Below are 25,250 nucleotides of genomic sequence, written 5' to 3'. Positions count from 1 at the left end.
ATTGGCTAAGGTGGTCATGGTTGGCAATCCATTGGACACGGCCCTCCAAACTAGGTTGCGGACTTTGGGTGGAACTTTAGCATTCCATATCCGCAGCATGAATTTCGTGTATTCACTCGGGTTTGAGGACCCAACATTACCATGTCTGCGATGCATTTCCAAATGGTATGCGCTACGAACCGTAAACTCACCATTCTTGGTATGAACCCAAGTCAGGACGTCGGGTTGTGGCGTGTCAGCCACTCTTGTACTCGTCACTGCAGCCAATTCTTCGGCAGTCAGCAAGGGTGCCAGTGCAGCCACGTTCCAATCCTTGCCCTCATTAATTCTCCATTCAGCCACCTTGCTATTCGCATCAAGTTCAGATGGTGGACTTGAGGCAATGCAACCCCCTGGGGTACCACTCAGCCACTTATCCTTCCAAAAACCCACTGTGCAACCATCCCCAATCACCCATCTCACACCCTCTTTTAATAGCTCTCTTGCCGACATCAGTGATCTCCAAGTGTAGCTAGCATTCGCCGGTATTTTAGCCTCCCACAATGTCGTTTTGGGGAAATACTTTCCCTTTAGGACAGTAGCCGCAAAGGAGTTGGGGTTAGTAACTAGACGCCAACACTGCTTAGCCAAAAGAGCGTCATTGAAGGCGCTTAAGTTCCTCAACCCAGCCCCACCTTCGGCCTTTGCCTTGCATAGCCTTCCCCAACTTATTAAGGCCAGCTTTCTCTCGCTCCCTCTTTGACCCCACCAGAAGTTCCTACACAAGGAATTCAGCTCATTGACCACCCCTTCTGGGATCTTGAAGCACTGCATAGAGTAGGTAGGAATGGCTTGTGCAACCGACTTTAATAGAACTTCCCTCCCTGCCCTAGAGAGACACCTCTCCTTCCACCCCTTGATTTTCTTCCACACCCTGTCATGTATCACCCGGAAAACGGTTTTCTTTGATCTACCAACAAAGGTCGGGAGACCAAGATATTTCTCGTGTCCGTCTACGGCCTTAAAACTCAACTTCGATAGAAGCATATTTTGCGTATTAGTACTTACGTTTCGGCTAAACGACACTTCCGACTTTTCCAGATTTATTTTTTGGCCCGAAGCCATCTCATAATCCATGAGGATGTCATTGATTGCCTCTGCCTCGTTTTCGTTGGCTCTAGTGAACAATAATGTGTCATCCGCAAACAACAAGTGGGAAATGGGCTGGACATACCTACCAATGCGGACTCCGTGAATGGATTTGCATTCTTCAGCATTCCGGAGCAAAGACGAAAGACCCTCGGCGCATATGAGAAACAAAAATGGGGAGATTGGATCGCCTTGCCGAAGGCCCCTACTTGGGGTGAAAGTTGTGGTTGGAAAGCCATTGAAGAGGATAGAATACTTAACCGAAGAGACGCACCTCATAATTAATTCGACAAAGCTCGAACAGAAGCCTAACCGAGACATCATCCCCTCAATGAACCTCCACTCGACTCGGTCGTAGGCCTTACTCATGTCGAGTTTCATAGCCATGTATCCCTTAGACCCTTTCTTCTTTTTCCGGAGATAGTGAAACATCTCATAAGCCACTAGAACATTGTCTGTAATTAATCTCCCCGGGACAAACGCACTCTGAGACTCGCTAATCACACTAGGCAACACAAGCTTAAGCCGGTTAGAGATTACTTTGGATATTAGCTTATAGAGCACATTGCATAAGCTAATAGGTCGGTAATCCTTAGTCGACTCACACTGTTTCTTTTTCGGTATAAGTACTATGTTGGTGTGATTAATGTCCTCCACAGGAGCACCATTGTTCAGAACGTTGAGCACATGAAAGACCACATTATCACCCACCACATTCCAGAATTTTTTGTAGAAAAGGGCCGGCATGCCATCCGGTCCGGGCGCTTTGGTCGGGTGCATCTGTTTGAGAGCGGCTACTACCTCGTCCCTTGTGTACTCCGATTCTAGCATACAATTCATTTCACCAGTAACACGAGCGTGGACCTTGCCGAGCACTTGATCCATATCCCCTGTGGCATCATTTGTCGTGAACAACTCCTTGAAATAGGAAATGAACACACTCTCTGTCTCATTTTCTTCGGTCCTCCAACATCCACCCGGATCAAAGACCCCCTTAATGGTGTTACGTTGCCTCCGTTGCTCGGCCTTTCTATGAAAAAAGGTGGTGTTTTTGTCACCATCAGATAGCCAGTCCTGCCTACTTCTTTGGGCCCAATACACTTCCTCTCTCCGTTCGAGCTCATCGATCTCCCTATCCAGTACTCGTATCTCCTCCAACGTTTCTTTTGTAGGGGAGCGAGTCATCAATTCCCTAACCTTCTCCCTTCTCAGTTTGACTTCCTTGCAAAAGTCCACCTTCCTTCTCGAGCTGCACCCTCGTAATTTATTAGCACACAAGGACAACTTGCTGCGAATGTTACTGTGGTCGCTCAGCTGCCATGCTTCTGCCACTATATTGCCACACTCATCATCTCGTATCCACTCCTTCTCGAACCTAAAACACCGCCACCTCTTCTTCTTTCGCTCACTCGCTTGTACCTGCCCGAGTATGGATATTTTGATGGGGAGGTGGTCTGACCTCCGTTTGGGGAGGTGCTCAACAAAGGTGCAAGGAAAAAGGCCAACCCAGGAATCGGTGGCTAGGAATCTGTCGAGTCGTTCTTGGATGTTAGCTTCTGCCTCCCTATTATTGTTCCAAGTGAACTGGTGCCCCTCAAAGCGAATGTCTCGGAGCTGGCACATGTCCACCGCTCTCCTAAACCCATCTATCTCCGCCTGATTTTTAGGGCTACCTCCCAACTTCTCATCATGAGCCAAGGTGCAGTTGAAATCGCCAAAGCAAAGCCAAGGAAGAGTGTTATTCGTGCTCAGGATCTCCATTAGGTTCCAAGTTTCCATCTTCCTTGTCTCCTCAGGGTGACCATACATCCCCGTGAGCCTCCATTGGAGGCCATTGCTCTCCCTAACTGTGAAGTCCAAGTGGTGCAGTGAAGTGGACATGAGGGTGAGATCAATCGATTCCTTCCAGAACATGGCTAGCCCCCCACTTCTCTGCCTCCCATCTCCATTACAGTCAACACACAAGAAATTGCTAAAGTGAAGGTTTCTTCTCACATTCTCCCATTCCTTACCTTTTAACTTCGTCTCTGAGAGAAAGATGAAGTGGGGATTCTCCAATCGAATAACACCCTTAAGTGCATTCACTGCTCGAGGGCTCCCCAACCCCCTACAGTTCCACGATAGGCCCATCATTGGTGTTTGCGGGGTTGCACCGCAACCGCCGCTACTGAAAGTGAAGCATTCGTGCCATCAGCACCCTCTGCCAGCTTAGTTTTCTTGGGTCCCTCATCATCATCAATCTCCATAAAGTCCTTCCTCTTCCCCGTACTTGTACCTGGCACCACACCCTGGCCCGTGTCGCCATGCATGGCTAGTTTTGGTTCGGCTCTCTTTACTCTACGGAACTTCTTACCCCCATCAGACTTGCTTCCCATGTTAAAGGTTATAGAACCCGTAACATGCTCTCCTAACGCGTCATGGCAAGTAGTGCCTAACACCACACCACTCCCCAATTCGGCTTGTACCTTGTCCGCTTCTACCTCAACAGTTTGCCCCTTTTGGCCATTTGATGGAGCCAAAGAGAGGGAAACGTTGCCCAGTTGCTCGGCCACACTAGTTACACTCTTCGCCGTCTCCGAGCTTGTTCTTTTTGCTTGTTGTTTCTTGGTCACAAATAGTTGGTGAGCACAAGCCAAGCTACCACTTTCCTCCTCAATCATCTCACCCTTATTTACCTGCCAGGGTGAGGCACGCAGTTTCTCGCTGAATTTGTGCTTGCATGGGTCAGGGGCCGTCATCTCCTCACAATCCTTTTCTCCATGCCCTAATTTCCCGCAGACGTAGCAAAACACTGGAAGTTTTTCATACTTGACTCGTACCTTCTCCAAGACTCCTCCCCGAAGTTTTAGGTCAATCTCCTTCTTCAACAGGCGACGAAGCGACGAACATCGATAACAACTCTTAGTCTCAGGGACTTGTTGATGCCAATCACGTCGGTCTTATCAACCTTCATGAAAGTACCAAGTTTGTTGCCAATCCTGCGTGCGTTTGTGTCATTTGTTCTCCCCTGTATCGGCAGATCATAAACCCTAATCCAGAAGGGCACATTGTGTAAAGGGTATTCTGACGGTTTTAGATCCCCACACACGTCACTGAGTGCCAAGATATGCTTATCGAAATGCCACGGTTGGGCCTCCATCACAAACTCCTTATCCCTCCAATGGTGAAACTGGAAGAAGAACACATTCTTCTCCATGCAGTTAGCCTCCATGCCATATTTAGGGTTCCATATTTTCTTCATCGTTGCAATCAGGGCATTCACGTTTATGTTTCGATCCGTCCATATCTTACCCATAACACCCAGTTCTGTTCTCGCCTCCTCCTCCTCTTCCCCATCTATCTCCCATTCAATCTCCTCCTCCTCCTCCGCCAATTTTTCAGTGCTCTGAGTCGTAACACGATGTTCTTTGTTATCTGCCATCGCAGTTGGATACGTAAATCACTCGGAAACTCGAGCAAAATCCTTCGAAAAGGAGCAAAACCTAGCAGCCGCCGCTAGAACGAGAAACCCTCCCAAGAGTCAGTGCTCTAGAGGGAACGACTTATGGTTTTTTTTTTATGTTAACTGAATGGAGCTGAACTTAAATGAACTAAATGGAGCTGAACTTAAATGAATTGAATGGAGCTGAACTGAAGTCCAAAAAAACAAGAACTTAAAGGTGGAAAGCGATTTCAAAATGAAATCATTTATCCCTAGAGTTCATCAAATAAAACCATTAATAGTAGCTATGTATATTAACATGTCAGTATGTAATAATATTGTGTTGACGGTTCTACTATTCGATCCCTGGACGATAGTTAGCTATTTATTAGTATCTTTTTTGAGTCATTTTGCAATTAAAATCAAATCACGCGGACCATTAACAATATAGTTCACAACTAACAAATACAATACGTACAAAGTATAACATAAAAATACGGAGTAGATCAAATAAAATTGTACTCCATGATAGGTTATGAATACGAATCCTCTCTACATTGTTACTTTTTCCGTTTTATTTTACTTGTTTTGTTTGACCAATTTTTATGAGAATTTTTTATTAAAGTCACAACAAAAAGAAAAAAAAAATTGTTACCCCAAAAAAGACCACCGTTCGATATTAGACAACATTGCTGGATCTCGGGAATTTTCTGAAACGGGTGTGCCACAAACAACACTACCGACCCGGTTGAAGAGACGAAGACCCAGAAAGATTCTTTTACCGGAAAAAAATTGACTTCTACAAGAAATCAAAAAAACTTAAAAAAGGAATGGTGATCTAAGAAAACACTACTCCATAAGAGAGAGCTTTCTTCACTTCCTCGGGTACTCTGAATTCTGTTCACTGACGAAATGAGACCTAACATTGTTTCCGAGGTAATATTAATTCGTCAACCTTTCTTTTTTATTCCAAATTTTGTTTAATGGGGTTTTGCAATTGATCAATTAAGATTACTGGGAAATCTGAAAATTTTGAATTTTTACTTCAATTTTTGTGCTTTTGAATTGGGTACTTTTACTAATTCCTCATGCTTATGTTTCTTTTTATGATTGCTAGTACTGTAGCAAATTTGGATGGTTATTGGGATGTTCTTTTTGGGTTCAGTTGATTTTTGGTATTTGATTGTTTTCATTTTTGTTTGTGGAATGCTGAATTGGGGTTCTTGGTTTCTTACCAAATGCATAGGTAGTTGGTGACTGTATTCGATTCCCTGAGGCTTGTTGGGTATGAGGAAATTAATTATTGGAAATGATGTTAATTTACCTCTCTAAAATTAGGGATTGAACCGTATCAACATGTTTGTAGAATGTGGTAAGGATTCTATTATCAAAAGGAGGTTGAGATCAGGGGAAACCAAAGTGAGCTAACGCGACAGCTATTGGGAAATGCATTTCCTATTTAATATCTGATGTGAGTTCCTTTGTTTGTGTAAGTAAATGTCAATACCATTCCCTTTGAAAATTTAAAATAGATGAAAAGGTGTTGAGTTTTTCCCCTTTTTTTGGCATCATAAAGAACGATGGTTCTTTTTGACGTTTCTAAATTGGTTTCTCGAGAAGAACCTCAACTTTTGGTTCAATCTACTGAAATCAACTATGATGTAGGAGAAACTATTATGTCTAAGAGAAGAATCTAGCTCTGGCTAGAACCGATGGGTAGGAAGAGCTAATATGTTTAAGAGAAGAATCTACCTCTGGCTACAACCGATGGGTAGGAATAGCTAATATGTTTAAAAGAAGAATCTACCTCTGGCTACAATCGATGGATAGGAGAGCTAATATGTTTAAGAAAGAATCTAGTTATGGCTAGAACCGACGGATAGGAAGAACTAACATGGAAGAAGGGTATAATATATATAAATTGGAATGCGTAAATTTTATTTAAATTGAATTATTGATTGCTTTGAAATACAATTTGGACATTTTATGGACATGGTTTCAAATTACGCTTATAGTTAATAATGTTTTTTCTAACCTGGGTTCTTGTTGTTTCGCTTACAGGCGAGTGTTACTACTCGGATCAGTCAATGGTGGGAAGGGATTCCATTCATCACATCTGCTGTGGTTGCTATTTGTGCAGCTATCTACTTGGTTTGTCTTTTGGTTGGCTATGACTCCTTCGCCGAGATATGCTTCTTGCCTCCAGCAATCTTATCGCAGTTTCAAGGTACATTCTGTCAATGTAGGGCATGTGGACCTGAACATGTGAATGTTTAGGAATACTGGTCGACATTTATTGGTATTCAATTTTTTTTTTTATATGGCTGGATTCATATCCTTTTGTATCCTATTACAATGTTGGTCTGTATAAATTTTCTTTTTCATTTGTTTTTTTCCTGACAAATTGGGAGAGTTGCGGTGCAGTGAACTTTAAGACCCTTCTTACAACTTTAGATATTGAGGCTCCTGGCAAAACACTAGCTGTTAATTAAGATATCATACAATTTTCATTATTGGCGGGAAGGGTATCGAGTCTGGTTGCATTTGGGTTTGGATTAAGATACTGAGGGAAGGTGATAATTATTTGACCTCCTCTTTGGGTTTTTAATATGCAGTGAAACAGAGCTTTTATCACTAATCTTAATTCTTAAGTGTCTCTAGCGGCCTAGCCTGTTTTTTTTTTTTTTTTTTTTGGAGAGAGAAATGGTGGGCTTATAATATGAAGTTAAAATGCTTGGAGACTCTGAAAGAATCACATCTGTTATCCAAGGAGGACCTCCATCAAGCCAAACCTCATCACTATAACTAGAGACCAGGCATATATCCAGTAGATGGGAATCTCCTTTACATTCACGGGTGCAAAAAGAAAATATAATTGATTTAAAATGCTTGGAGACTCTGAAAAATCACATCTGTTATCCAAGGAGGGCCTCCATCAAGCCAAACCTCATCACTGTAACTAGAGACCAGGCATATATCCAGTAGATGGGAATCTCCTTAACATTCACGGGTGCAAAAAGAAAATATAATTGATTTAAAATGGCAGCCAGTTGTCGAGGAGTTGTACATGGCCGTTTCTAGTTGGGAATCACTTTCTACAATACATTTCTCCAACCTTGAGCATATGCTGCTTTTATGGAAGCTAAGGCTGCTGCCGCTTTGCTTAACTCAGGAGCCCAGTCTTGTAACAACATCCTCGCCGAAGCATACACCGCAACCTCGTAATCCTCTCCTTCTATACCCCCATCCCAACTCGCCCAAACCCAGAGTTCACTGCTGCATCAAAATTTAGTTTTAAAGATACCCATAACACGAGGGCACCATTTAAAAGTCTGTCGTGCGGCTAGTGGTAAGTGGAGTGAAAATCAGTCCACGCATTTTTGTACTCTTGCAGCAAGTCTTGTGTAGCAGAGCTCCAGGGAATATCAGCTCACTTCTTCCTTTCCGTATCTGCCATACCAACATAGCAAATATGTCTTGACATTCCTTTGTGAGGTTCTCAAAGAGTCAGGCGAACCATTCCTTGAAGGAAGTTACTTCTGTTCTATACCACCCCCTACCTTGCCCACCCATAAACCTTCAACCAAATGACAATCTCGAAGAACATGGATTAAGTTTTCTTGCATACCGCATCTAGTACATCTCACGTCCTCAAGTACCCTCTTAAAAGCTAGATGGGAAATCATGGGGAATGATAACCCAACTGCTTACGTAACTTTGATAGGATTTTAATACCCCACATAAGCTTCCATATTGGATTGTAACCACTTGAGCTCGAAGTAGTACTGCCATTCTCCAACATGGTCAACACTTCCTGTCCAGTACCTCTCATCACAAGGCAGCCTGCTAGTAATTGGGATTTTGCGAATTCTGTCCACGCCAGAAGGGAGGAAAACCCTATCAAGAACATCATTTCTCCAGCACCTGTTAGCACTATCGATAAGAAGCGAAACATGATCATCTTCCCCAAAAATGGGAGAAATAGTTTGTGCAGAATGTTACAAACTAGAAAGCAACTGCTGGAAAATAATTCTAAGAGAGCTAAGTGGCTCTTGCCTTTTCTAGATGTTGACCTCCATCACATTTCTGGATTCCCTTTCTCTTCAATCTGGCTCACCTTGACGAGCTAATTTTTGTAAATTTGGCCAATTTTTTTCTTTTAGATCCTCTCTCATGGGTGAGGACTGAGGAGGAGGAGAACTTAATGGAAGTTTACAGTTTTAAGTCAAAACTGTGGAATTAGAGACAGCCAATAAATTTTCGTTTGCAATTTGTCTCAGTGGAACGTTTGAGGTGCAAGCTTAAAATTTTCATGTGCAAACCAGCTCCATGAATTAAATACGAAAGTTGTGTATGCTGGAAAATAGATGCATGAGAGATCCGCCCTACCCCGACAACTAGAAATGCGGATTCTACATGTATTGTTATCATCCAACACTCTGGATTCGATCTATGGCAAAGTTTCACATTGGTATTCCCCAAAAAGAAGGAAAAAAAATTGTGCATTTTGATTGGTTTATTGGAGCACTGCATACTTTTGATAGAGGCAAATATACAAAGGAAAGGAAATGTTTACTTGTGACATGGGGCTATGGGAGCTATTGATACTTGTGCAAAGAGTTGAAATGCGAATACATGGGGCTATGTGTGCGTGCGTGTGTGTGTGTGTGTGTGTGTTTATAGTTGCTCTTGGTCATTGCTCTGTACAATTTATTGGAGCACTGCATACTTTTGATAGAGGCAATTATACAAAGGAATGGAAAAGTCTACTTGTGATATGGGGCTATGGGAGCTATTGATACTTGTGCAAAAAAGTTGAAATGCGAATACATGAAAACATTGCATTTTGTGTGTGTGTGTGTGTTTATAGTTGCTCTTGGTCATTACTCCGTACCATTGTTACTTGATTCGCTAGTATGATATTGGGTACGAGTTCGCAATTCGCTACCTAACTAGCTAATTAGACCAAAAAGGTACCATGTTCATGTTATGATTCGTTTTTTCAGTTCGCGGTTCGTGGGGTGATTAGGGAATTAGGTAACATTGCTCCGTCCAATTTAGGCTATGTTTGGTTCAACTGATTTCCACTGAATTTAACTTATCTGAACGTAACTGAACTTATTTTCTCTGAAAAAACTTATTTGCGTGTGTAAATTGTCTGAGAAAACTTATTTTTGCTGAAATAAGTCAAAAAGTCAAAGTAATTTAAAATAAGTTGAAACAAACAAACCCTTGGTGCATCCAACGAGTCTGTCCAAGCAAAAGAAATTACTCTCTCCACCCCTTAAAATTGCTCCATTTTCTCTTACATGGTCTTGAAGCTGCTAATGTATCTAATCCCTTACGCATAGAAATTATAAAAAGATGGTATTTAAAATTTCCCCCTTCTCTGTAATTCTCCTCGAAAGTTATGACTTCTATTCTTTGACCTGCCTTTAATGGCCGTGTCGTGTCTTGTTTTGTGTTTTTTTTAAATATCCTTTTAATAATTTTTGAAAATACTTATGTCATGATTCTTTTTTAGTTTTTTTTTTTTTGTTATATAAAAATACCATTATTTCACTTCTTGAAAATCTTCTGCTCTTCTAACTCTTCAATGTTTTCTCCTGATTGACAATGTTAACAGGCAATATTATCTGCAATGGTTCTGTCATTCTTATTGGCTTGCCTTTTCTTTTTCTCTTTGTATTGACAGTTTACAGGATATACACCTCCGTTCTGTTTCATGGTTCATTCCTACATGTCTTCTTCAATATGTTAGCACTAGTTCCTTTGGGTTCTGAGCTGGAAAGGATCATGGGTTCTGTACGCCTTTTGTACACGACATTGTTATTGGCTCTAAGCAATGCTGTAATTCATCTTCTTATCGCACTGTTGGTAGCACACAACCCTTTCCACCCTTACACGTTTCTTATGAATGAGTGTGCCATAGGCTTTTCAGGAATTCTCTTTTCTATGATTGTTATAGAGACAAGTTTGAGTGGAGTTCACTCCAGAAGGTTGGTTTGAGGCTCAATCATCTTTGGTATATTCCTTCTGTTTTTGAATTCCTCTGATATTCCCATCTTTCGTGCAGTGTTTTTGGACTCTTCAATGTGCCTGCTAAATGGTAATTGAGCGTCATGCTTCCTTATTTCAATTGTTTCTTGAGTGTTTTTCTTTTGGGTGGGGGTAGGTTAGTAGGATTGCATTATCAGGCTGGAACCCGGCCTAGGCTATCACGCTGTGTCCTTTGGGAGTTGGGATTAGGGGGTGGTAAGGGATCCCCAGTTCCCTACCCCAAAGTGTCCCCACTTGGGATTGAACCCAACCTCAAGGTTGGAATGTGCAATCCTGGACTAGACCAAGGGTAGCTTGGTATGAGTCATGACTATATCTTATTAAATGCTAGTACATGGTTCTGTAATATGTTAGTAATAGTTTTAAATATTTGTCAGGTATCCTTGGATCCTGTTGTTGGTCTTTCAGCTACTCTTGACTAATATCTCGTTCCTTGGACATCTTAGTGGCATTTTATCTGGGTTTGCTTGTGAGTTCTTAGTACACTTTGATCATTTTTATGTTATTTTTATTGTTCTTTGCAGTTCTATATGGCAATGTTATATAGGTCTATCTGTTCATAATTGTTTGACAAATAATTCTCACAATGACAGATACTTATGGGCTATTCAACCTTTTTATACCTGGAACTTCCTTCTTTTCTGGCATTGAGACTTCGACATGGCTTGTGAGTATACCCATAGATAACTTTTACTGTATGTCGTACCTGATTTGCCTTTTCTGTTATTTAAGCTTTATAAAATTTTGCAACCTGTCCAGTGTTTAACATTTTTGGGATGTGTTTTTTGGTTCTTAAAGATCTTAGTCAATTTTCTTTATTTTTTGGGCTATTATGGGAGTGTCCATTGTCTAACTTCCAACATTTTTGTAACTAATCGCTTTATCTACTCAAATTAATTTTGTGTTCCTTGCGCTGAATTATTTTTTGTTGGGATGTTTGCTAACTGTTAAAGGATATTTTAAGTCTACTTGACCTAGTAGCTCTTGAAAAAGGTACAACTGAACAGCAAAAGTGAGTGATTAAGCTCAATCTCTCTTGTTCTTTTTCTTTTAAAAGTTGCTCCGTACTTGCATAAGTGTATGAATATTGCATAACATGGCTTCTTACGCTGCTTCATAACACAGTTTCTGAAAACAAGATCTGTGAAATGAAAGAAATATCCGTACTTGTTCTGTTTTTTTCGGCAGCATTTTTTTTTTCTTTTATTGCAAAAAAAATTTGTTCTCTTTTATTGGAACTGAATTTACAGATAAAATGGAAATTTGGGCTAAAAGAAACATGTTTTACCCAGTGTTGAGAATCGTCATTTGACATAGGTGAAGAAGATCATTTTCTTCAATTTTCTGTGTTTAAAGGATAGGGAGACCATTGTTTCAAGTGATTGCCACATATTATGAAACTTAAGTGAAAACTTCCCCCCGAACTATTTTCTGGAGTCTAGGCCACTTATTTTTATGGTTTGAAATGCCTTTCAATATAGGTATTGTAAAGTGTCACCACAGAACTTTTCTTTCCTACAATTTGAGTTACTGGAATCAAGAGGATTTGTGTAACAACTAATCTAATTGTGATGAAAAAAGTTGTACCATGCTTTTACAATGACGCAATTTGAGTCTTCTGAGATGCATGTTTTAATGTATACTGTCTATCTTATATCTTTGGAAACTGAGCAGCATTTTGTTTTGTTCAGTCAGCCTGTGTGAGGCGGCCTAAGTTCATCTTATGCTCAGGTGGGAACTCTTCGGGATACATTCCTACATATTCTAGTTCGAACTCCACTTCAGGGTAAAGTGTATGGTGCCTAGTTGGCTATTTTGACTCTTCCCTACCCTAGTTCTGAATATTCCTCTTTTCTGTTTTAGTTGGGGCAGTGGTTCAGCTACTACAAACCTATGGAGTCATCTGTCTTCGTTGATGCCACAGAGAGATACTTCCTCACAGGTTTGAGCTCTGAGAACATTGTTTTGTCTAATGCATTTTGTTTCTCAGTTGTGACTGAATATTGGCATTCAAGTAGCTTTTCGATAAGACTTTTTTTTTACTAATTAGTATAATAACTGTCAGCAAACAAGAAGTCATCTTTCAGAATCTAGAATGCAGAAGTGTGCTAACTATGCCGCAGCATACACATCTGTAGAGACTTTGTTTACTTATCAATTCAAGTGTTGGGATTTTATTTCTTTAGGACAATAAATTTGATTCTTTTAGGTTCTATTTTTGTTAATTGACTTTTGCTGAACTATACTGAATTCTGCTGGACTTATTTTTACTGTTGTTTAAGCTTCTAATTCATTTTAAGAATAATAATAATGATGATGATATAATTACTACTCCCTTCGTTTCTTAATGTTCTTGTTTAGAATCTTGCAACTATTTAGAATTCGAGTGAATGTAGTAATTTATGCCCAATGTATAGAAAAAACATGGTCAAGTGGGGGTCTTGTTTGATTAATCTAAGTGCTTTAAGAATATCAATTTGTTATAATTTTTGTGAATAGGAAATTAAAGATATTAATGGTCAAAGATTTTGCATTGGAAAATGTGAACAGTCAAGACAAAAATATGAATAAGAAGCGGAAGGAGTATTTGTTTATTTTAGATGCTTTATTAACAGCACCAATAAAAAGTTTATAAATTATAAATCATTACTTGATCTCTATTCTGTGAGGGAAAACCCGAGGTTGACTTTTTTGCGGTCCCTGTGAAATACTTGTATTACCCTCGTTAATGTTAATAAATATTTATAAATCTATACCACCCCTCAAAAAATTATTTTGTTTTGAAGGAATATCTGACATTCTTATACTTAATAGTATAAATTTACAATATTTGTATAAAATGTCACGCACGCATCAATTGCATAAACACTAATCGATAGTAATTGGAACATCACTATTCTAATAATTATTGTTGTTAATTTAGGTGAGATTATTTGAATTTGTTCTTCACCATCTTTGTGCCTTTGAACTTTGAAGGATTGTTTTTTTTTTTTTGAGGGAAACTTTCAAGTAACTTAAACCATCTTTTGTTGGTGGAATTTATGATTGTGAGATACTTCTCCGTAAATGTTAAAAGCCTAACCAATTCATTTTTCCGCATTATAAATTGTAAAGTACCAGAGTTTAACTTCGGCTCTGTAACTGGTCCTTGATTATGGTTAGGCGGTGCCTAACCTCAGTATGTATCACCGTTCACCAAGCTATCCTGCGCTGCTTATCTTCTTCTAAATTAGTACAGCAGTCATATCTTTTGAACTGTACAGTCACAGCTACTTCTGCATAAGTGTAGAGTTTGTGTCTTGTATATCCTGCTTCATATACCACCCTCTGCTAGACGGGTAATTATTAGATGGTAAGTATATCCGTGCTTCCTTCAAAAGAAATTACATTCGTGCTGGTCCAAGATTCAACCGGATATTATATTTGACATAGTTAAAAGCCTTGTCATCTTAGGTTGAACTACAAGTCATCATATCCAGAGTTTTTAGGAAACATGATTTATTAATGCCTCAATAATTTTGTTTCTTTCCAAATATGAATGAAATGTGCTTTGCCTATTGCCTTTTAAATTTTGACAAATATGAAATATGTACACTTCTACCTATTTTTTTTTCTGGAAAGATGACTTATTCTGATTCGCCTAATATATGTATATTCAGAATGTGCAGTCAACAGATTCAACACAAGATACCCGCTTTCCCGGTAGGGGGAGGACTCTTAGCGCTCCAAGAAGTGAGACAGCTGCTACTGATTCAAACCTGCAAACCAGGCTTTTGGACAATGCAGGCTCAAATGGTGTCAATTCTGGAGGTGAAAGGTGTAACTGCACCTGACTCTTTTTGAATTTTGATTATCGATGTTTTGTGCTGTAGTATAATTTCTTCATTTACAGTATAATTTATATGATGCACTGGGTATAGGAGAAGGGAACATTAGGAAGTGTCATACTAATTCAGTTATATGTAGCTTGAGCAACAAGAAGAGGTTTAGTTAGTTAGTTGGTCTATAAATAGAGGAGTTTTAAGGAAATGGAAGGCGTGAATGTGAGTGATATAGAGGAGCAGAAATAACGCCTTGCATGTTTTTTTTGGATTTCAGGCCAGCGGTTGTAAATAATGTCACAGAGCCAATCAGTTCTCCACAGCAGCAACAGGTTTCAGTCTGTTACATTAAACTTGGATCCAATGGGGTATTTTGTCCATTAAATTCATCATTCTTTTGGTGCAGGCATTGGTTGTTTCTGAAGAAGATATTCAAAAGCTCGTCGCCATGGGTTTTGATAAGGTAAATGACTTTTTTTTTTCTTGTTGAACGGTTTAGAGGAATCAGTTCACCTGTGGTTCCATGTTACTGCTCTTATGCACATGACCATACACACGCATAGAGAAGGAGATGAAATGATTATGCTAATATGAAAGCTTCATTGTTTCAGACTCAAGTGGAAGTTGCCCTAGCTGCAGCTGATGGAGATCTGGATGTAGCTGTTGAAATTCTAATGACACAACAGGTGTGTATATATATATATTCAAATTGAAAAACTTCCTTTTGCTAATTGCTAGACAGGATCACAGTCTAGGACTGCTTGTTGATTGTTCTTTCCCTTTACGTTTCTCGCATCTCTTTGATGACAGGGATAATGCAATTCACTTACAGGCTAACTTCCTCAAAGACAGCTGCCTGAGATCATAGTTTTGTTTCTTGAAATTTTAGTGTATGTATAGTTAGTTGTTTATGGTTTGTAATTCTTACAATACTTTGGACAACAGTTGAATACGATCAACACCATAACTTTCTCTGTATGAACAACCTGATTTTATTACTTGAATCAGACACATAAATTCAATGTGAACTTTGCCTGTTCGTATGCAAATGCAAATATTCGGTTTGTGTTAGCAATTGGTCGTTTGTGTGAAGAATATTCTACAACTTTGTGTTATCTCTGTTGAACTCAGAATGATACAATCACCAAAGAATTGAACAATCTGCTGTTGAATCTTTTCCCTGTTGCAAAGGGCATCACATCACTCAATAAACGGATCAATCAAACATGGCAGGTTACAAGGAGCTCATTGTTTCAAAAATTATAAGGATCCTCAATGGTGAGCGCAATTTAGAAGGTGGACCATGATGCACATAGAGCATGGTGCACCTTAAGAACACTAGTATATAATTGAAAGAACATCTTGTTACGGTCCACAGTCCACGGATTGGTGAGGTTAGGGTAAAGTGTGATTGAAGCGAATCCTTGTATTCAAGCGTAAAGCTAAAAATGTTGGGTTTATAATAAACCTTTTTAATTAATTAATTAATTTCTTGGCCTGGTCAGCATATTAAAACTTATGGACACTTGTATTATCTAACATGATTTTATCCACGGAAAAGTGAATTACATTACGTTAACAAAAGATCTTGCGTGCATTGTACACCAAAATAATTTTTACCCTGTTTTTTTATAACTTTAACTTAGTTTTTTTTTTTTTTTTTTGTAATTTTGACCTAGTTTTGATTAAGTTTAATATTATATATAAAAAAAAAGGTTGATAGATAAACGTTTTAAAGGGTTAAATGATTAGTTTTATACATTATTAGTGATTTTGAAGAAATATATTTTATGAAAATGAAAACTTTATCACTAAAAAATATATAACTTTTACCTGGGTAACTTTGAATTTAAGCATTTTGAGTTAAATTTTACTCCGATGTAAAATATACACCAATTATAAGTAAGAATTTGTGTTACGTCAATACTTGTATGCTGGTAGCCGAAATCTTATTAAAAATGGGAGCATATGGCTTAGTCCAGACCAACATATGGAATTATTCCTTCATGCTCATTCCATAAATACTCAACATGGCAACAATTCAAATGTAATTAGTCCAAATATATGGAATTAGGTACCACGAACTCACGAAGGGAGGAGTTCAAAGAGTAAGCTAGAAGAAGAAACGGTAGCCTTGAGTTCATGACCTTAACGTGCATGAACTATAAAACGATATCTGATAAATCTTACTCAAAACAAAATATAAATGACGACAATTACACATACGGATTACTAATTTCCTCAATTTTGTTCATACAAAAATCTGGAGCATTATACAACCCAAATCTGGAGCATTATACAACCCCAAAAATAGTTAGCTTAACTTAAAAAGAGCCTAAAGATCACTAGTAGAAAAAACCTCAAGTGCTTTGAGTCAAGTGTTTGGGTTTTATTATTAACCCAAACACTTAATTGCACATTTTACAAATGCTTGGGTTTTACCAATGATGTCTTGGCCTAGTGGTTAAGACTGAGGGCCTGTGTACAATAGGTCTCAGGTTCGAATCCCCCGCCCCCATTTGTAATTTATATTGCCCTTGTGGCTCATTCGCACCAAAAAAAAAAAAACAAATGCTTGGATTTTACTATATACCCCAAGCACTTAATTGCACATTTTACAAGTGCTTGGGTTTTACTATTTACCCCCAAGCACTTGGACCTTCTTCTTAGGTTAATTTGATGTTTGGTGAAACTTCCCTTTGAAAACTTTCCATGAAACTTTTATTTTTTTTGAAAGAATTTCTGTAAAACAAAATCCCTTACTCGGCACTTCTCTCCTCTACATCTCCCCACTTCTTTCCCACCACTACCCACGCCGAACTCACCGCCGTCGTTGCTCCCATCGCCTCTTCTCCTGTGTCCCATCTTATCTCGTCTCCTGCGTGCCATCTTCTCTCCTCTCCTGCGTGCTATCTTCTCTCCACTTTACCAGCCAAGTCGTCGACTTATGTACCACTTAGTACCTCCACCGCCTCCTCTCCTGGGGCAAAGAATCGCGCTCACCGCCACTATCGTCGACTTGCCTCCTGCTGGAAACCGCTAAGAGGTTAGCTCATACCCCGTTCTCGTCTCGTATTCTAGGTTTTTTTTACAGATTATGTAATTTTGCAATTCAAATTATATTAGTCACCATTTTGAATTGGAGAATACTTTTGTGCTAATTATTCATTTGACAAATTAATTCGAATTGATTTCTGTAATTGAAATTTTTGTAATGACAATAATTGAATCTGTAATTTTATCAAGTTCTGTAATAATTTTTACCAGCTTTTAATTCTTATGTTTTAGCTACTTTCTGAGGATTTGCAGGAATGCAGAAGTTCAAGATTGAGTTAAAGAAGACATTGTTTAGAGATGAAAATGCATTGGGGGATGGACATGACCGGGTTGTAGATGTTGCACCGAGGTGATTACAGTTCAAACTCCCCGACTCCTAACAGTATTCTTTATTTTGTCTTCCATGTTTATGACTTTATGTGCACTTAAGACGCTTAATGAGTTGCCTGACTGAACTTATTGGTGTAAATTTGTGGTGTGGTGAAAACCTGACTATATTGGTTGTAGTTAGCAGTAACTGGTCTTGTTTATGGTATGTCTGTTATTGGAGTGTGTTAGTTGGTAGTAGGGTTAGTTGAAGGGTAGTTGCTAAATTTGTTAATTATCTGGTTTGGCATGAAATTCTGTTAGCTTTAGGTTCGTTATATAAAGAGAGGAAAAAGGGTCCTATTTCCTTTCATTCCTTTTCCAAATATTTTGGCAATGTTGTAGTCTGAAAGTGTGGTCTGTTGAGATGAGATGGTTATCACATTTATGATCGAGGCCTAGTCCTGTCATATCTGCAAAGTAAGGTGATTTCTGCTTTTTTTATGATGATTGAACATGTTCTTGTTACATATTTATATTGCACCAGTTGGTACTCGGATGTAGCCATTCTTCACTTTTTTCCCATCCATTTCAGTTTTCACTAAGACAAAGGTAAGGGTATAGATTTGTTACTTAATTATTTAAATTTTAATTGAACAAAAAGAAGGGTTGATATGATGAAAAACACCAACTTTCTTGTTCTGCTTACTCATGAGGATCGCTCTTTGAGTCTTAGCTTAGAACATATTGCTTAACAAGATTATTAGGTAAGTAGCAGTGACATGGAATTTGTAGTTCAAACTTGCTGTTGCTGTTGGTACATAATTTTGATGATTAACTTTTTGCATAAATGTGAGCGTGCTAGGACATATGACAGATCTTTAGCTCAGTGAGATTACCACTGTAAGTCTGCAAAGTCGCTTATGATATCAGATCTTTAACTCGATGCTATAAGCCTTCAGCCTGGTATAAATAATGATTATGGATATGGAAGAATGTTTTTAGATGCGAGTATCAAAATATTCATAATAGCGGAAGAAATTACTTGCTTTAATGATTTACTTTTGGCATAGATGATTTGTCCTTGCTAAATATGTAGTATGAATACCTGGTAATCCTGTAAGAAATCTGTAAACAAGATTTATAGTGCTCTGCTAAAGTGAACCAGTGTACACTTATGTGGAGTCATGTAATTAGTTTGCTTTGCTGGTTTTTTTGATGCAATGATAAAAGCACCAAAATGAAGAATCTGATGAGGCATCAAATGTTTGTGCTAGTGAGCAGCTCAAAATGGAGACGAAGAAAGTGGTCGGGTGGACAAATGCACGTGTCCATTATTTGTGATTACAAAAGGAGGTATTTTTATGTAACACAATAACTATGACTCTTATTGTGCACATCAATGAATGGTACTATATGTTTCTATGGTCTCATTGACATGGTTTTAAAAATGTCGTCATTCTGGTATAGGTTTCTGCTTCCTTTTGTCTCATGATATCTCTAGTGGTGTGGCCATTAGTAGGAACGATTTGAATATTTTCAATTTGATGGGTCTCATAATCTGACTTATTATTGAAGTGTTTAAATGACAATCTTTCTTGTTTGGATCTTAGGGTGTAGGTTTGCTTCTGCTGCTGCTGCTCTTCTGTATGTTGTTTCTGCTTTGCTTCGGCTGCTGCTCTATATGTTGTTGTTTCCACTTCCTTTATGTACATCAATTGGTTCATATGAAGCAAGTTTCAAGGACAAGTCTTCTTATCGATCTGCTTGTTTCAGCTGCTGAAGGTCTAGATTATCACACTTAATTTCCAACATGGTGTTGTTCTTAGGATGCATGTGAAAGTTGTCGGGCTCTGCCAATTTTTTCTCTGTATATAGTTTGTTAAAATGCTCGTGTTAGTTGTCTATGTTTACTTATACTGTTATATAATATTAAATATTGATTTCTTTACTTGAAAATTTTGTGAATTACAAATGAATAGAGTTTACTTTATATTCAAGATCGATATTCTAGTCTTTATTATTATATTGTAATCTTAAGTTTTATTTGAATCTAGATTTATTTTATGCGTCGATTTAGTTTTAAAATGGGGAGAAAATAATATTTTTTTTAATAAAAACTTGGACGCAAGTGCTTGGGTTTTTATCAGAACCCAAGCACTTGATTTTCTTTATAACTCAATCAAGTGCTTGGGGTTTTTCTTATAACCCAAGCACTTGACATGTTAAGTGCTTGGGGTTTTTCTTATAACCCAAGCACTTGACATATCAAGTGCTAAACCCCAAGCACATAATTTGTCAAGTGCTTGGGGTCAATCCCAAGCACTTGAAATATTTATTAAGTGTTTCACCTCCAAGTGATGGGGGCATAATCACCAGCACTTGAGGGCATTTTCCCCCAAGCACTTGAATTTTTTTCTACTAGTGGATATTTTTATCTCCAACGTAACACCGGTAAAAGTAGACCGCTGAAAACGCATCATGTACAATGTTCGTGGAAGAACTTGGCATGCCACCTCATATGCCAACTAAGAAATATTATGCCTGTACGGGGAAATACATAGGGTGATAAAAAAAGGTCGTAAATTGTGATAACATTTAGTTGTCGCAATTCTATATGTCGTATTCTAAATGGTACATATAGGCTTCATATATGTCATACGTCATCAAAATATTTTTACTATCAACGCAATATTTTTACTATGAAAATATGTAAATAAGTTGTCGATACAAAGAAAAAAACAATTATTAATTATACTTATAATAAATTAGAATATTAAGATTTTCCTACTTTTTTGTAACATGTATAATAGGTTATATAAGTTAAATATTTTAGTTTCTGATTGCTTTTGTAACACATAAGCATGTCATGTCATCATTGTGACACGGTTTAAAAGTCGTAAGTTGCGACCTTTATCATTTTCGAAATACTAAATTGGTGGAAAATTACATAGTGCATTTTTAGTTTCGGCACCCCTTAAAATTTAACTCTATACGGCAGTACAAGAGTGGTTTTAGATCCTCTAGAGTTCTAAAATAACTCCACAAGGTAGAGTTTGAGCATATCAACCATTGATTGAAAAATCAATGGTTCATATATTGTCTTTCCAAAATCCCCCCTATTTTTTCTCATCAATATAAGCCATTGATTTTAAAATGTATGGTTTAGATACAACTCTACCTTGTAGAGTTTTATTAAAAATCTAGAGGATCCGGACTCTACAAGATTACACTACACTTAATAAAGTTGATTATATTATTACTGATTTACGATTGGTTAGCTAACTGAAATAAGTAGCCGTTGGGAGTTGGGACGCGGAAAAACGTCTAAGCAATTTGCATTACAGTTGTAATTGGTTAAGGTAACTATAGCTAGCCCTAATTATATCTTGATACAGTTGTAAGTTTGTAACTCTAATAACATCTTCAATTGTAATATATTGGTTAACATTCTTTGAGTTAATTTAGGAAAGTTTACATAATTGAAAACTTGGCCACCAATCAACTTCTTTCATTCGATACAATTTTAGTTGAATTGGTTTCCTAAATCTACTTCACTTCGGAAATTCAACAATTTCCAGGCTCATGTCATTCCACTATATATACATATTCATTCTTTACAACCATCAATTAACCCTAATCATCAACTTCAACTTCAACTTCAACTTCAACTCTACATTCATTCGATCATCTCCTTAATTTCCCTCAACCCAGCCTGATGAAAATACGCGCTGCATACCATCAAGCTGTGATGGTGACCGGCAATGTCGATCCCACTCATTCCGTGCCTTTTTCTATTTCTACTACTCATCTTCATCTTCATCTTCATCCCGAAAACCCTAACAACCATTCTACTGATTCCTTAAACAATACCATAAACCCTGTTCCTGTCTCTATGATTAAAAAACGCTCTAATGCCTTGCCTTTTGATCTAATTGATCTTCAAGATAAACCAAACCCTAAGAAGCATTGTTTCCGAGTTAAAGGCCCTAATTTGACCTTAAAATTATTACTTTCCGAACCACACCCACACCGGCCTTCTGATGATGATCATGACCAAAACAAGATCATCAATCCTGTTCCGGTCTCCATGATCAACAACCATGGTGTTCGCGTAGTCCCACAGAATCAGCCCATCAGACGTTCCAGGCCCAAGAAAACAGCCTCTTGTCTTAACCAACAAAATCGCCCATCAGATGATCAAGTGTTGAAATTATTGCTTCAACACAACGACGCCAATAATTTGGAGTTTAAAGATGTAACCGATGCCAAATTAATCTTGGAGAAGAATCTTACAGACAGTGATCTTAAAGATGATCAAGGGCGATTGGCTATCCCTAAATTACAGACTACAGAGTTTCTAACTCCTGATGAGGAAACCTTACTTGCGACTAAAATTGATGTCAACAAAAACAACAAGATCGATGTCAAGGTAATCATGGAGTCTAGTGTGTACAACATGTGTCTGAGTCGATGGAATTACGGTAACAACAATTCCAATTGGAAGTATGTTTTGAAGAATGAGTGGAAGAAACTGAAGATGGATAAGGATCTCAAGGCAGGGGATATCATTCGAATTGTGTCTTTTCGATCGGAAAAGCGTCTGAATTTTGCAATAGTACGTCCTAAACGTGCAATCAAGTTGCAGGATGGTAGTTGTTTTAAATTGTTTGGGACTATTATGGAGACTAGCCCATGGTGGTAGTTAATTGTTTGTTACCCTAGCTTACAAATTAAGTTAGTCGATTGTTGATGCACATCCATTAAATTTTGTAATTAATTAGTTTACTCATTAGGGTTTTGCTTGTTGTGAAACTTTACGGTTTAAAATTAATGAGTATGGTATCTTTTCTTAATCCTATACGGAGTATTAGTATTATTTTGTATACATTGGTTAAAATTTCCTTTAATAGTTTGTATTAGATTTTGTTATCTTGTGAAGCTATCCTAGTAATTGAATTACTCCCCTGTTTGGGATCTCATAATAGTGTAGATTATGTTCTGCATCAGTAGATTTAAAAACTAAGACCAAGGTCCTTAAATTACTTTCAATTAAACATGAATCAAAAGTTTGAAATTTGCTGCAAGCTAGCTTCTTTGTATTCTTTTAAATTTTGGGGTAAAACAGAAACTGTCTGCAGACGTACTTGATTCTGCTAGTATCAGTAGAGCTGCTATCGTAAGCCTGCAAACATACTTGATTCTGCTAGTATCAGTAGAGCTGATATCAGTAGGGTTCTGCTATTTGTCAACTTTACTGTTTAAAATATTAATGAGTATTATAATTTTGTTAATCATATCATATACTTGGTACTTAGCTTGGTATTAATATTATTCTCTGCCTTACTAAAGGATTTTATTAGTATTTATGGTTATTCATAGTGGTATATAAGGATTGTTCTGTGTCTTTCAGTTTTGCTCAAGGATCATACAATATAATCTATCTGTTATGATTTAAGGTCCTAAAATCAATATATGAATAATACATTGATAGAAATAATAATGTTGATTATGTTAAGTATTGACAGCATATTCAAATGGCTAAAATAATTATAGAAGCCAAGTTTCAGTCTGCACTATAAAAAGAATAAAATTAGGAAGATGATTAATTAATTAGAGAGTACGTGTTTGTAGTAGGATAACAAAAAGAATGAATTGTAATTTGGGCTGCTACTTTAGTGTATTATGGTAATTGGGCGGGAAAGCAATGCTTGTTGTGCTATTTATTCAACAGACCGAGGGGAATTGTCCCTTTCTGCAAGCTAGGGTACCAGTCTTGGTGTGATTCAGTCAGGTACTGGAAAGACTGCAACTTTCTGCTCTAGTTATAATGCTGATATTTTGATTTCTGTTTCTGTTGATCGAATACTTTAGTTTAGTACGTAATCGGCAAGGATGTTCATTCATTAACTTGGTTTTGTAGGAATATATAGGTGTTTTCTTTCCTTGCTAGCTACTACTCCGTACTATATGTTGTCCTACTATTTCTTAGACAGCCTGACCAAAATAAAATACATCAATTATGAACTTCCATTTTCCCCTGGATCAATGCATGGGTAGCTAACGATTGGATTAATTAAGGAACGAATGATTAAATCGGAAAATATATACTTCAACTCCTGCGTTTTTCTAGTTGTAACACTTTTATTTTCATTCATGCTGGTTAATTATTAGAGACTTGGAGTTATGGTATGTTTAGGAAATCATAACATAATTATAATATACTACGTAACATATTATTATTGCATCACTACAAAATTTTGGATTATTAGAGACGGAATTTGAGACAGAAATTATAAGCATCTCAAACTTGAGACGGATTACTAAAATTTCGTCTCTAATTTATAATGGACTTGCCAAAATTCCGTCTCAACGTTTTTGAGACGCCCTCTATAGAGACGCCCCATTTCGGTCTCAAATCTGTCTCCAATCATCATTTTGAAACGGATTTGGACTATTTAGATACGAAATCCCTCGTCTCTATAAAATGATATTTTTGTAATGCATGTAGTACTAGACAAGTATATTTCCATCTAGACAATGATCCATTAATTAATCAAAATCCATTAATTAATCAAACAAAAAGCATAAAGAATGATTGTAAGTAGAATGATACAGTTGTAAGTAACCCTGTCAAAAATTGACCCGGCCCGAAAATCGATTCGAACCCGACCCGGAAATATTAGATCTTAAACAAGATTTTTTGATACGTAACCCGATTTTATCCGAACCCGAGCAATCAAAAAAGTAATGTGTCAAAACCCGATCGAACCCCTTTTTTGACCCAATTGATTGAAAATCATTGTTTATAGCAACAAATGAGATTATGAGGAATTTAAGCAAGGTAAACACGTTCTTGTTACAGTTGTTAGGTGTAATATGATTTTAATTTGAATTATACGTCATTTTATTGTTGAATTGACCAAGGCTCCGTTTTATTCGACTTATTTTGACTGAAGCTATATTATCTAAACTTAACTGCATGAACTTATCTGAACTTATTTGAACTTAGGATGCGTCATATTCACCTCATTTTCACTTATTTTTTCTAAACTTATCTTATATGAACTTATTTTTTCTGAAATAAGTGGATATAAGGTGAACAGAACAGAGCCTTAACTGAACTTATCTGAACTTATTTTATCTGAAAAAAACTTATTTAATTTGTCTAAAATAAACTTATTTGTGTGTGAAAATATCTGAAAAAAACTTATGTTTTCTGAACTTAACTGAACTTAATTTATTTGAAATAAGTCAAAATAAGTCGCACAGAGCAGAGCCTAAATATAAACTTGCGTAGGAAAATTTGTTAATTTGTGCCCATATTTAGTATGTTTATTACCTAAATTAATGAAAATTTAATACGCGTTTTAAAATCTCTCTACCCATTGGGTTGACCTGAACATGAAAGTTCTGCGTCTTGAACAGACTTTTTTAAACCGAACCCAAAGTGACCG

General features: G+C 37.6%; 1 protein-coding gene and 1 long non-coding RNA gene across 4 annotated transcripts; both read left to right on the top strand.

The window, feature by feature from the left end:
* The first annotated feature begins 5,271 nt into the window (after positions 1 to 5,271).
* On the top strand, positions 5,272 to 15,458 carry LOC110791566 (rhomboid-like protein 15). Of its 3 annotated transcripts, none has more exons than XM_021996316.2 (13): positions 5,272 to 5,485; positions 6,611 to 6,776; positions 10,245 to 10,548; positions 10,626 to 10,658; positions 10,987 to 11,078; positions 11,203 to 11,276; positions 12,301 to 12,395; positions 12,473 to 12,551; positions 14,269 to 14,426; positions 14,708 to 14,762; positions 14,837 to 14,893; positions 15,042 to 15,116; positions 15,241 to 15,458. In XM_021996316.2, the coding sequence occupies exons 1-13, from the start codon at positions 5,462 to 5,464 to the stop codon at positions 15,244 to 15,246; spliced, it is 1,218 nt and encodes a 405-aa protein (XP_021852008.2). In that variant the 5' UTR covers positions 5,272 to 5,461; the 3' UTR covers positions 15,247 to 15,458. The 3 variants fall into 3 exon arrangements, 2 of the variants coding, with proteins under 2 accessions (XP_021852008.2, XP_021852009.2); XM_021996317.2 differs by having other exon boundaries at positions 5,273 to 5,485; positions 14,278 to 14,426; XR_008923133.1 differs by lacking the exon at positions 15,241 to 15,458 and having other exon boundaries at positions 5,273 to 5,485; positions 14,269 to 14,419.
* Positions 15,459 to 17,120: 1,662 nt separating this feature from the next.
* LOC110791552 (uncharacterized) lies at positions 17,121 to 19,813 on the top strand. Its single transcript, XR_002534113.2, has 4 exons — positions 17,121 to 17,476; positions 17,740 to 17,836; positions 19,071 to 19,149; positions 19,407 to 19,813. It is a non-coding gene; the product is annotated as an uncharacterized lncRNA (long non-coding RNA).
* Positions 19,814 to 25,250: the final 5,437 nt, after the last annotated feature.

This window comes from Spinacia oleracea, chromosome 6 (assembly GCF_020520425.1).
Source record: "Spinacia oleracea cultivar Varoflay chromosome 6, BTI_SOV_V1, whole genome shotgun sequence".
In the NCBI taxonomy this organism is placed as follows: Eukaryota; Viridiplantae; Streptophyta; class Magnoliopsida; order Caryophyllales; family Amaranthaceae; genus Spinacia; species Spinacia oleracea.
This window is presented reverse-complemented; position numbering and strand designations above follow the sequence as displayed.

What these genes read in the sequence shown, in the direction of transcription:
- LOC110791566 (XM_021996316.2), top strand. Translation starts at nt 5,462, where the DNA reads ATGAGACCTAACATTGTTTCCGAG. An exon ending in TTCAATGTGCCTGCTAAATG is followed by an intron (nt 10,659 to 10,986) that starts GTAATTGAGCGT and finishes AATATTTGTCAG; the next exon opens with GTATCCTTGGATCCTGTTGT. An exon ending in CATTTTATCTGGGTTTGCTT is followed by an intron (nt 11,079 to 11,202) that starts GTGAGTTCTTAG and finishes TCACAATGACAG; the next exon opens with ATACTTATGGGCTATTCAAC.